The sequence below is a fragment of the Kryptolebias marmoratus genome, linkage group LG19 (assembly GCF_001649575.2).
Source record: "Kryptolebias marmoratus isolate JLee-2015 linkage group LG19, ASM164957v2, whole genome shotgun sequence".
In the NCBI taxonomy this organism is placed as follows: Eukaryota; Metazoa; Chordata; class Actinopteri; order Cyprinodontiformes; family Rivulidae; genus Kryptolebias; species Kryptolebias marmoratus.
In genome coordinates, this window is record NC_051448.1 from 22,643,769 (window position 1) to 22,656,571 (window position 12,803).

At 39.3% G+C, this 12,803-nt stretch overlaps 1 protein-coding gene across 3 annotated transcripts in view; it reads left to right on the forward strand.

Moving 5' to 3' along the window:
• The first annotated feature begins 282 nt into the window (after positions 1-282).
• Positions 283-12,803, forward strand: part of lbr (lamin B receptor) — a 15,307-nt gene continuing 2,786 nt past the window's right edge. Inside the window, exons 1-13 of one of the 3 annotated variants that reach the window (XM_017434104.3) lie at positions 283-445; positions 3,417-3,591; positions 3,854-4,069; positions 4,508-4,588; positions 5,742-5,928; positions 7,316-7,512; positions 8,155-8,209; positions 9,527-9,721; positions 9,820-9,923; positions 10,564-10,689; positions 10,803-10,971; positions 11,149-11,229; positions 11,335-11,457. In XM_017434104.3, coding sequence (XP_017289593.1) covers positions 3,427-3,591; positions 3,854-4,069; positions 4,508-4,588; positions 5,742-5,928; positions 7,316-7,512; positions 8,155-8,209; positions 9,527-9,721; positions 9,820-9,923; positions 10,564-10,689; positions 10,803-10,971; positions 11,149-11,229; positions 11,335-11,457 — 1,699 coding nt within the window. In that variant the 5' untranslated portion in view covers positions 283-445; positions 3,417-3,426. Of the gene's footprint in view, positions 446-915; positions 1,224-1,440; positions 1,621-3,416; positions 3,592-3,853; positions 4,070-4,507; positions 4,589-5,741; positions 5,929-7,315; positions 7,513-8,154; positions 8,210-9,526; positions 9,722-9,819; positions 9,924-10,563; positions 10,690-10,802; positions 10,972-11,148; positions 11,230-11,334; positions 11,458-12,803 lie in introns of those variants that run through there. The other 2 variants (XM_017434105.3, XM_037981683.1) reach the window with 2 other exon arrangements.

Consider the following 12,803-nt stretch of genomic DNA (forward strand, 5'->3'; position numbering starts at 1 on the left):
TGTATTTGAGAGGGAATAAATTGGCTACTAGACACGTATAAAGTCTTGTTTGTTTATTATTTGTGTCCGTGCGGTTCTATTTTTATTTAGTTTTTATCAAATGAGCGCGCCATAGCCAAAGTCTACCATTTTGTTTGACTGTAATATGATACCAGTAAACAAAAGTCGTGACTCTCAGAGAACCAATCCCAACTCATTTAAAATCCAGTTGTAGCCAATCGGAGCGCAGAGCCGTTTGAATTGAACGCTGACCCAACCAATCGAAAGGCTTCGCGCCTTCCTAGTTACTGGTGGGTTTTGCCCGAAGAGGGAGGGAGAACGAGCTCTACGTCAATCGTTAGCGAAGTTCCTTTTTTAAAAATATAAAGCTTTATTTATTATTTTGGTGTCTCCTTAGGGGTTGTTTTATCACTTTTACTCAGTGGAATTATTCGCGCAAAATAAGGTAAGTGCACGTACGTGCTGCGTTTGCTTTTGCTGCAAAAGAGCAAGCCGCTTTACGCTTCTCTTTGTTGGAAAATTGGGGCTTAGCCGATGCTAACGGTAACCTTGGCTCTGACTAATTTCTGGACTCTTAACTTAGTAGCTACAAATAAGTGCCGCTAGAAAATTGAAATACGATTGTGGCTACAATAACGTTACATATCGAAATATCGTTTCTATTTTTTTTCTTTGGTATTTTCGACCAGGCGCTGGTATGTCAGTGAAGCTCTCGTGTATGGGCTGTTTGCCAGCATTGAGATTACCATACGCAACCATACGGTGTGCAGAAATTAGACGGCGCCTGTTTAGTGAAAGGCAGAATTCAGCAACCCGTAAAAACACGTCTTATTCGCCCAGCAGCCCGTTATAGTAAGCCTCGCAGAACAGGTTAAAAAAGTTTGCGTGGATGAAGAACTTGTATGTCGTCTTGACCAAATGTTTTTATATGTGTTTAAATCCTAGTCTGTTGGCGGATGTGTTTGGTGTCGGCTCGCCCAGCAGTATTTGAATGCGTGACGTTTTCCCTCCTTTCCTTTTTGTTGCTTGTTGCTGCATCGGGATTCTCTGGAAGCTACCAAAGCTAACGGAGAGGCGTTAAAGAAACAGCTCCTGTTTATTGCTCCTAAATTACAGCATAATTACCCAGTTAGAAGTTATAACTATAGACGCTGGTCAGAGAAGAAAGGGGCTTCTCAGACTATAATACACAACGAGGAACAAAAAAAAGCAAAATATTCAAGGTAAAATATCCTTTATTTTGGCTTTTATGCTTACTAGAGTTGGCTTACTTTATTATCAAAGATGCCTTCGATGTTCTTGTGTTATAAATTCAAAACAAGAACCAGAAAGATGAAAACTAGTGTGGGTCTATAGCAGTAACCTGGATGTTTACAGGCCTCTTTCCATCTGTGTTTAAAAAGTTAAATATGTGACTGCAGAGAGAGTTGTTTAGGGGCTTGATGTGACATTTGAAAGGTGGAGCTCAGTCAGTCTAGTTTTCAGGCTGCAGAGGTGGGGTCGGGGTCTCTGTCTGACTTATATCTGTAACTCCACCCATGGTGGAGCCCTGTCCTCCCATCAGCCCGGCCTGAGCTGTCTTCAGTCAGGATCCTGCCTCCATGTCCCACATGAACCTCGGTGAGCAGACATTGGGTGTATCATCTTATGAGATGGGTTTCACACATATGTTGCGGATTTTCATGTTTTTCCAGATTAGGACCAGTGAGGTCAGACTTCCTGGTGAATTTGGGGCTGACTGGAAGCCTTTTGTTCCTAATATTCCTGGTGATGGGAGCATTTTCTGGAATTGGGTGTTTTGTTTCGCGGTTGTAAACAAGTAAGCTGTTTGTGAAACCAAATCTTGAAATTGTTCTCTGATAACCGATCGGGCTTAATTTGTTATTAAATAAATTGTTATGGTTAAAAAGTTGCTATCTGAACAACAAATTGTCATCTTACAGAAGTCACTGTAAAATACTGTCATTGACTAAGTCTGGGCTTGAGTTAACCACTGGAATGTGAGGAAGCATGACTGCAGAGGAGGCTGTCATTAGGCGTGGCTACAGTGGCCAGAAACACAGCAGGAGGTGAAAAATAATTCAAACGCATTCAAGACTTCAGATTTTGGTTTTAGCAAAGTGAATTTAAGTCACTGGTAATTTTCCTAGTGTTACTGAAATTCCTGTTTAAGACAAACTCTATCAGTTTTAAAATCTTGTTCACTGGTTTGTGTTCAGCTTGCAGAAGTAAAGTAAAGTAAGTGTTGATGGTGGATTTGGAGCTCTTTGTGTGTGGAACGGTTTATGGTTAAATTTCCTGGTAAGCTACCTGTTGGAGCCCATAAACTTGCTGATTACAAACAGGACTCAGTTTCTTTTTATCTGCCCCATGGTTGGTGTAAAATTCTTTGGGTGGTTGGCTGTGGCTCAAACGGAGCATCTCTTTCACACATGTAGCTGTGGGTTAAACCGAGCAGGGACAGACCTGTCAGCAGTTCTGCAGTAATGTGGTGGGTTTCTGGACGCCGAGCCTCACTGTGCGGACCTTGCTTGGCCCATCTCATTGTTTCCATATGTGGGCTCGACTGTAGCTTTTGGGGGATCCAATTGTGTGTGGGAATATAGATTATCTGTCCACACACATGTGCAGTCCCCAAAAAAAGAACTGTCACCACTTAAATCTACTAGATCACACACAACAAAACAGATTTTAAGAAAACCAAAAGGAAAGAGTTTCTACCACAACAAAACTAACAATGAGTTTGGTTGGTAGATGATGCTTTTAACTTGTTTTCCTACAGTGAGGGTGGCCTCGCTTTGTTGCACCACATAAATGTCAGATAAGGTTCACCATAAGTGGAAATAAATAACATTTGGCAAAAAAATTTATGGGCTTCCTCAGGGTTTACTTCTAGACAGTGAATGCAACAGACAGTGAGACCGTGTTTGTGTGTCCTTTAGTTAAATATATCTCGTTATTTATTGTTAAACGCCTGAGGAGTAGCCAGAGCAGTCCACTTATTTCTAATCACTTTTTAGGTGAAGTGAGAGGTAAATTTTCTAACAGGCTTCAGTTCCTTTTTTAGCTCATTTCTACAAGATTTCTATAATCTCTTGCTTCGTTGTGTAACATCTGCTAAAATCTAATAACATGATGGACTGCAATGGCAATTTTTTGGGGGGTCCTCTGTGTTATTTTTCACATTGATTAATTTGATAAAGGCTGTTGTTTCATCAGAAACAGAATAATTAGGACGATATGTATTTATTGAGTCATTCAGTAAGGAGCTGTTTTCTACCCAAAGAGTCCCACTGAAAGTGTCTGCAATTTGACTTTCCACTTGTTTCTCTCACCCTTTCACTTTCTGTTTCACTCTACAGTTTGTCTTCAGTCCTCTCTTTTATTTTTAGCTCTTGTGGTTGCTTGTTTTTCAGGTTATTGAGGATGCTTTCTCTGAAGCACCAGAAAGGGGACAAGGTAATGGGCCGCTGGCCCGGCAGTAGCCTGTACTACGAAGTACAGGTGCTCGGCTTCGATACCGAAAGTCGGCTTTACACCGTTATCTACAAGGATGGGACAGAGCTGGAGCTCAAAGAGCAGGACATCATGGTAGGACCAGAGTCAGAGACTCTTATAGGGTGATCTTCATGATGCAAGCTTTGGATGTTTTTCTGTGGGAAGAGGATTTAACTCAATTTAAAGAACTAAAAGACTAATTTCTAAAGCAAATATTTGTAGCACTTTGATTAATTGTTTTTACTTTCAAAGTTATATGACATTTTTTTTAATATCACAGCTGGTTGTTGTCCGTGTGCATTTTCTATGAGAGGTACTTGTTTTGACTTTCTTTTTGTGTGTTGTGTTGTTACAGAGTCTCTCTACCTTCCAAAGCCGCTCTCGCTCTCGCTCCCGTTCTCGCTCACCAGGACGCCGTCGCAGCCGATCACGTTCTCCTGCAAGAACCACGCGCCGTTCGTCCTCTCGTACAGCTGCAGCGGCTGCTACTGCCGCCATAGCAGACAGCGTGCAGTCCTCTCGCAAAGACACAAAGCTGAAGGATGCACTGGAGGTCAGGCTCAGCCCTCTGGTAAGAAAAAATAATTAAGAAAAAGGTGTTTATTAAAATTGTTCATAAATACTTGTGGTACATTTCAAAATTAAAGATAGGTCTTTACATTTACCTTTTTTTTACCGTTGCTACATAGCCAGCTGTGTTTAGGTTAGTTCCAAGTCATTGCACTGTATTTATTATTTGCTGCAAACAAAGATGCCAGAACCTGTTTCAGACAGATATTCTTCTCTTCCTAGTCCAGATATTTTAAGCTCAGCTCCTGAATTATTTAGAAAAGGTGTCAAATGTCCAAACTCTTCAGTTCCTTGTTACTGTGGGGAAATCTGTCAGTCCGTGTCCTATGTCATTCTGGATTTAACCTCGACGTTGTCACGTTTTGTCTGTCTGTTTTTCACTTTACCTTTTACCTTTTTTGTCTCCATCAATCTCCCTCCGTTGTTTGGTGGGCTGCAGCAGTCAAAGACAACTGAGAACAATAGCAACAGTAAGCATGAAAAGAAAGAGGAGAATAACACTGCTAGCAAAGTAAATGAGGTGAGTTTTGGTTTGTGGTTTAAAAATATAAAAAGGCTTAAGAAATGTAACTTTTTGTGAACTTTCAAACGCTGAAATACAAACATGCCTTGCAAAAGTTTTCGGTCCCCCTTTTAAACCTTTTGCCACTTTTCAGGCTTCAAACATAAAGATCTAAAATTTTTATTTTTTGTGAAGAATCAACAACTAGCAGTTTTTTATTTGTTAAAAGAGTTTAAAATATCCATTAAATTTCATTCCACCTCACAATTGTGTCCCACTTGTTGATTCTTCACAAAATAATAAAAATTTTAGTTTGTTATGTTTGAAGCCTGAAAAGTGGCAAAAGGTTGAAAAGTTCAAGGGGGCCGAATACTTTCATGTGGCGCTGTAGCTGGCTCAGGTACAGGAGGGTCAGAACGTGATGGTGAAAGAAATTCATCAAGTGATTATGTGTTTCAAAAGCACTTGGTTTGAAAAGAGTGAAGAAAAACAACTGAGATACTGCACTAAACTCACTTTTCATAGTAAACAGGCTTTGAGGCAAGTCAGAGCTGTTGGAATGTGGTGATGTGTGTCCACAGTGGAGGCTGTGAGTTAGTCTTACAGCTGAAAGAGGCACCCCTCACATACTGTACTTCATTTGATCTGTCACATGATGTACTGGCATGTGCTGCCTCTAATTCACCTGCTTCAGAAAGCAGCTGGGCATTTCTAAAGCCAAGTTTGAGTTGGTGTTTAAAAAAAAAGTAGTAATAACTTTAGGAATGTTTGCGTGTGGTGGTATGATGGAGTCCAAAGCATTGCCATTGATGGTTGTGTTTATTCCCCCCCCCCCAAGTTCAGTTTTCTTCATGCTTTTTAAAAAGACCTGCCGAATGGTTTGTGTCACAGAACAATCTACCTTTAAAATACTTGGCCTGATATACAGTGCTGTATTTTACTTATTCATCACTCCTTTATGAAGCATCTGTCAGCACTACAACAGAACCTTAAAAATCAGGATATAAGATATAAGATGCTATTGTTTGCTGTTCTCGTGCATTGATTTTAGTTTTTCTGTGATTGTGTAAAGATGTTTGTTTTAACTTCAAATATATTATGCATTCTTTGTTTTGATTTATAAATCAAAATTCAGAATAAGCCTAAATCTTTTTGTTGTTGTTCTCTGCAGTCTGAGGCTAAAGTAGAGGCAGATGCAGAGAAGAACCAAGGTCGTTACAATCTGCGCCGCAGGAAGGATGACGGAGGCGCCAAAAGAGCTGAAGCTAAATCAGAACAGCAGGAGGAAAAAGTGGCCACGGTGCTTTCAGCTGCTTCTGCCACACTCTCTACCCCTCTTGATTTTGGAGGGAAGATCGGTGAGTTGGAAGAAACGTAGAAAGTAGTTTCATGTGTTCATACTGGTTGTAGCAGGAGTGGGAGTTTAGGCCAATAAAAAGCAGAAAAGTCCTGAACAGGGTTTCTGTCTCAATCCAAGTTAGTTAAAATTTTCTGGGGGAAACCCTGTTTTAAGTCAATATTATATTAACCACAGTGTTTGTGATGTTATGCTGGATGGAAGGTTCCTCATGTCCAATCATCTGAGGTGTGCACCATAATTTCCTTTCTCAAAACATTTGCTTTTTCACTTTTCTAATGTTAGTATGCAGGATGATGGAGGTGTCTTATTTTTCAATGTATTATAGCATTTTCCAAACTTTGTTTTACTGTTCATGTGTGATTTGTGTGAGATCCAAAAATCAGTCTAGTGGGTGGTGACAAGATGTAGGGCTGCACAATATTAGAAAAACTGGCAATTTTATTGTTTAATATTGTGATGACAATATTAATTGCGATAAATATGTATTTTACTCACTTTCTCTTCTGTCTTCACTACCATCTAAACCAGGTGTGGGCATCAAGGCCAGTAAGTCTGTTTGATCATTAGCCTGCAGAACATGAATGTTTGGTACTTGAAATAAAAGGGTCCATGATTTATTGCAGTCCTTTACAATATCAATATTGCGATGACACCAAGCTTTTGATATATTGTGCAGCCCTAAAGTGTCAAGTAAACCTCACAAGTATAAGTGTCTGTATTAAAGCTGATAGAAACCGCATCCGTTAAAATACCTCAGAGGTGGTGGCAGACAGGTGGTGCTGTGTTGGATGTGAGAGAGGGTCAAACTTAACACTACAGATCACCAACAGGTGAAGAAAATCTGTATTCTCATCCTCAAAAATGTGCTGATCACTCAATAATTCAGTGTTACCATTTTGTTTAAGCCATAAAGACATAAATCATTTAAGTAAGGAAAAGTTAAAAAAAAAAGGCATTAGGTGGGTCTGAGGCACTATTCAATCATGAGGAGTGGTGTACCAACTTCTCTGTTAGTCTTATACTTGACACATAACACTTTAAGACACTTATGTAGTTGTATTGACACAAATGTGGTTTGTGTGGAAGACTGCAGGATCTCATGGTTCACAGCCTGTAAGGATCCTGGCAGGACTGTTTCAGCACAGAATGAAGGGATTTTACTCACAATGTTGCTGGAATGATACTTATTTAGTATCAGTATATATTGTCATTATTTATACTTCACAAAACACTGCAAGTGTCCATGGTATGGTCAACAAGGAAGAAATCAATGTTTATTTTTGTCTTTCATGCCTTCAGAGTGAGGCCTTTACAGAGAATGATGTGTCTTATTTGTTCATCTTTTCAATAACTGACAACATTCCTGGTGTCTCTTCCTGCCACAGGAGCAATCTTTTGGCTGCTCTTTCTGCCAGCCTGGGTTCTGTTTCTGGTCCTCCACGTCAACCAGAAAGATCCAAGTCTCACAAACTGTCCTCCTGCTCTGCCTCCGCTTGAAACTTTCTGGGATTTCCAAGCATTTGGCTTTGTCCTGCTCTGGATCTTTTTCCAGGCTGTGCTTTACATTTTACCTGTTGGGAAGGTGAGTGAGAGGAAATCTGTTCTTTCAGATATAAATATAAGGGATAGTGTGATGTATGTAGGTTACAGTGTTTCCAATAGTGTGTTTAAAGCTGTAGCTGGACAGCTCTCTGTCTCTGCTCCAAGATCCACGTGAACCAGCACATGACTTCTGTTTGACCTGACAGGAGGCAGAAATTGGATTAACATTCAGGAGAAACTTGTAATAAGATGCTTCACATGAAGGAGGAAGCTCATATGATATATTATATAAACAAGACTACTTTTTGCCAAGTGTTATTTTTAAAAAAAAAGTTATTTTATTGCAGGTCTTACCTTGTTCTAACGCAGTATTTCCAAAACGTTTCAGCTTCTGGCTCATTAAATTACAGCATCAGAAACTTGTGACTCCTATTATTGCTGATTGAAATGTAAAAACATTTTAAATAAGTCCGTTAGACAAGGTTATCCATGTATAACTATTGTTTTTTCTGTTTCATAACATTTATCAAAAGTATACTAGTAGCAATCCATTTTATCAAGACCCCTTTAGTGTTTTACAACCCACACGTGGGGAACCCCTGTTCTATTGTACATTATGTGTCTAAGCTTTGGTTGTGTTTGTGGTGTGGTTTTGACTCTGTTCTGTTGTTTGGGTCTGTAGCTGAGTGAAGGTATGCTGCTGAGGTCTGGACAGAAGCTCAAATACAGAACCAATGGTGAGGCTGACTTAATCAAACACTCTGACAAAAACATTTCCAATCACATTATCCTTTATTTGGAACCATTTTTCACTTTGTCAGGTTTGATGAAGCTGACTTTACATTAAAGCTCTAGATCATAAGAAAATATTTACACTTCTCAAATTCTTTTTTTTATTTTTGCACTGGACCAGGAATCGTTGTTGTTCACAGTTCTTATTACTGCTTTCTTAGGGTCTTTTTGCTTTTGGAGCTCAATATGAACCCATGAGGTGTGTGTATGTGTGTGTGTTGTTTAACCAATTCAGTTGAACACTCACCCCTCATCTGCTGCATTTAAAAATAATTTGTTCTGTAAACAACCAAAGATGTTTTGTTTACATTGACCAACATGGAATATTACATAGAGAAGTAAAGTCAAGGCTTTACTGAGTTTGTGTGAAACAACAGAAATTCTGCCTGACTTAAACAACAGTGGCAAAAAATGTAAATTAGTATTAGTAAATAATCAAAGATAGATGGGAGCAGAAAGTGGTACAGTGTATTTTCCTTACATTTTTTTCTTCTGCAGCTTTATGTGGCAGTTTAAGAGCTATTCTTTGTAAAGAAACTCACTGCCGCACTGAAACCTTCTCTCTTTTTTATTAATTATCATTAAAAAACAGATGAAAAGTTTTTGACTGATCATCAAACTCTTGACTGGACCCAAACTGATTCTCAGAGTGGTGTTGTGCAGCAGCAGATAGCAGTGCCTGAAAGCAAATGCTTTACATTTCTGTATTAATTTAAACTTAATACTTAACAGCGTTGAGTTTATTTATCAGTGTAGAACAGTGTTATTCCCATCATGCATTTCTTTCTGATTATCTCTTTCCTTTGAAAGGAAGCCAAAGCTAAAGTTGACCACTGTGGCAGTGCTGAAACAAAAGCAGACATTGTTCTAATAACTTCTCCACCGGGAGCAGTTCTAACTCTCAAAGTTGTTTAGGAACTGTTTGACTTTTATTTTCACCTCCTTTCAGAGGTTCACTACAGGTTTATCACATCATTGGTGTTTCAGTGAGTCTAACCAAAAGTTAAAAAACAACCTCACTCTCACCTAGACAAAGGGTCTACATCATGAATGTGTGATTAATGAAATTATTGCTTTAAATTACATATCTCTGTTTTTCCAAATTAATTGTTTTTCCAAAAATTGTTGTTTTTAACTGTTGCTAAATTTATGGCTGTTTGTACAGCTCTGGTTTCAAGTAGTTAATTTTTATTTTAATTATTTATCTTTTCCTCATTCCGTCTTCTAAATGTTTGTGTCTGATCCTTTTTGTGCCCATTCAGGGTTTTTTTCCATTGTGGTTAGTGCTGTAGTGGTGGCAGCAGCAGTATATCAGGGTGTTGACCTCACCTACATCCACAGCCACTTCTTACAGCTGGCCACAGCCTCCTTCCTCATTTCCGTGTTGCTCAGCCTCTACCTGTTTGTCCGCTCTCGCTCTGCTGGCCCCGAACAGCTGGCTCTGGGTGGAAACTCAGGTAAGTGGAGTTTATTTGACTTATCAGGAGTCAGATCATTTATGCTGTCAGCTGTAAATCTTTCCCCTTTTTTTAAAAAAAATTGTTTAATTCTCCAGGTAATGTGGCCTATGACTTTTTCAAAGGACGCGAGCTTAATCCCCGCATCAAGAACTTCGATCTAAAATTTTTCTGTGAAATGCGTCCTGGACTTATCGGCTGGGTGAGTTGGGATATAAAGTTGACTTCTGTTTAGTGAATCTGTGTTGGAAAATCATGATGTTAAAAGAAAACTTACATGTCAAAGCAAATGCACTCTGTTTAAATTAATGTAAAGTGTATCAGTGTACACTAGGTTGCTGGATTTTTGCTCCTAGTGCCCTCTGGTGGCCACATGTTTTCTAGTCTTTATGTTAAATTTAATGAACACTCAGTGGCTGCTTATGACTGAAAGATTCCTGCAGAATTTCAGCTTGGACTTTGTAGCATTAAAGAACAACAGCTTTGAAACGGGATCTCTCCCTTTCTGAGCTTTAAAGTCTATAAAATGACTCTCTGAGTGCAGTTTGCTTCTGCATGTTTGTGATGCTAAACTAAGAATATATTTGTCCTTAATAAACACTCCAGGTGCATAAAGAGTTACCAACATTTTCTATAATTTTCCAGCACAGACAAACCCTAAAGAATATGAACCAAACTATGAATTTGCCATGGATTGTAGCTAAATGAAAGCACTTTAGCAGTTACATAGTTTGTAAAATGATTTTGTGAACGTCAAAGGGGATCCCTGCGGTAGTAGTACTACAGTACTTTTAGTACTAAGAACACTGATCGTGTTGAGTTTCGTGTGTTTGATTTTTCAGTGCTTGGTCAACTTTGCCATGGCTCTGGCTGAGATGAAGCAGCAGCGTCTGGATTTTCCATCATATTCCATGATCCTTGTGAACGTCTTCCAGCTGCTGTACGTGGTGGACGGCCTGTGGAACGAGGTACCCTCAGCAGAGCACCATGAAACACACCATAACTTAGATATTTTCTTTCAAACATTGATGATGCTGTGTCAGTTTATTGATTGCTCTTTGTGTTTGTGTGTTTCTCCCAGGAGGCCATCCTGACCACCATGGACTTGATGCATGATGGTTTTGGCTTCATGTTGGCTTTTGGTGATCTGGTGTGGGTTCCCTTTACTTACACCTTGCAGGCGTATTACCTGGTGGGTCACCCAAACCCCCTGGGCCTCCCCATCCTCTCAGCCATCATCCTTCTGAAAAGTGAGTAGAAACACAGCGTCTCAACTTATTGATCATTATTCAAATCCTATCCTGTTGCTTTTTTTTACTTTATGCAAGGTTATTCAGGTGTTAATTATTCCCAAAAGTGTAAAATAAATATTTGAGTAATGTTTCATTACTTTTATTTATGAATTGTCCTCTGTTTTTGTGTTTTAGTCATTGGATTCTACATATTCAGAAAGTCAAACTCTGAGAAAAATGCCTTCAGGAGGAACCCATCTGACCCCAAACTGTCCCGTGAGTTCCTCTGAACTCATACAGTCAGGCTCTGCTGATCAGAGACATTATTGTGCAAAGAGTGTCTTCATAAAAAAGTAAAACCCTTTTTTGTCTTCTTTCCAGATTTGAAAACCATCCCCACAGCTACGGGGAAGAGTCTGTTGGTGTCAGGCTGGTGGGGTGTGGTCCGCCACCCCAACTATCTGGGAGACCTCATCATGGCTCTGGCCTGGTCCCTACCGTGTGGTGAGTTCACCTGATCATTGTCCTGGACATTTAATGAAGCTTTAGGGGTCTGAGATGAGAAGTGGAGTTCCTTGAACACTCAGGCTACACTTGTTCTGTTCCAGTAGCCAAATATACATTTGCTTCTTCCTGCACAGCTGACACCAGTAGATTCTTAGATATTTGTTTTGTTTTTCGTGACATCCAATATCTACAGTATGGTCAGATTGTTGAAAACATTTAACAGCTACAGACTAAGACAGTGGTTCTCAAACTTTTTATTTTGTGGCTCTTCAGAACAAGGAAACATGAAGAAAAAAAGTCAATATAAAAAGTGTAATTAGCTTTAAGAATCATAAAAAGATCAATTCTGTCAAATAAACACATCAAGTCTATAAGAACTCAGTATTGTCCCAGTGTTGGTGCATTTCCACTGTATAGCTTTACAGTTCAGACTGTGGAAAACACAATAAAGTGCAGCTATTTGACAAAATATTAAGTGTCTTCATTATCGAGGCTGTTGTTTCATTAGTTTTAGTGGCTTCGGGTTTATTTTTCACTGATGCTGTTTCTTAAAGTAGTTTTTCTGTTAGTGATAATCATCAGGTTTTTGGATTTTGGCACTTGGTCCGTGTATCTTGATTAACTGAACAAGCTGTATACGAGCCGGCACACATGCTGGATGCCCCACTCAGAACCAGCACCATTTGCCCACCTCGACCAGGTGGTCCTTCTTCCTGCCGATAAATTCTCCCTTCATGATGGAGATAAAACTCTTTCCTCTCCGCTCATCACTGTGATGAATGTATGAATGGTCTCACCCCCTCTGTCACAACACCCAGGAAGATGAACACGATCCTCTGTGGAGGAACAAAATGCTTCAGATTAGAGCCAACAAGCCAGGTTCTTATCAAGCTGATAAATTTAAACTTGTTCAAACTAGTGCTGGGCGATATGTAAGAAATCCTATATCACGATATGGATCATTTTATATCACGATAACGATATATATCACGATATACCCCAATTACGTACGTTGTCAGTTATTCTCTGAAAAATATGAAAAAATAATTAATTTCTTACCCTTTTCAAGCTTTATTTCGAAGTGACATTTAACTGAACTTTCACAAATGAGATCTGCTGCATTTTAGTGCAGCAATATATATGTTCCTGTTAGACGTAACAGTATCAAATGACAACAGACTCCATTATCTTCGGCCGGCTATAGTTTCACTTTTCACAACTTTCCCCGGCTCTTTTACAACTTGTTTGACCTTGCACTGTTTGGATTGTTAAATATTCTTTTTCGTGGTTCTTCTTTAAGTGATAGAAGAGGTTTGTTGTGTTGGCGTCAGATGAGAAAACAG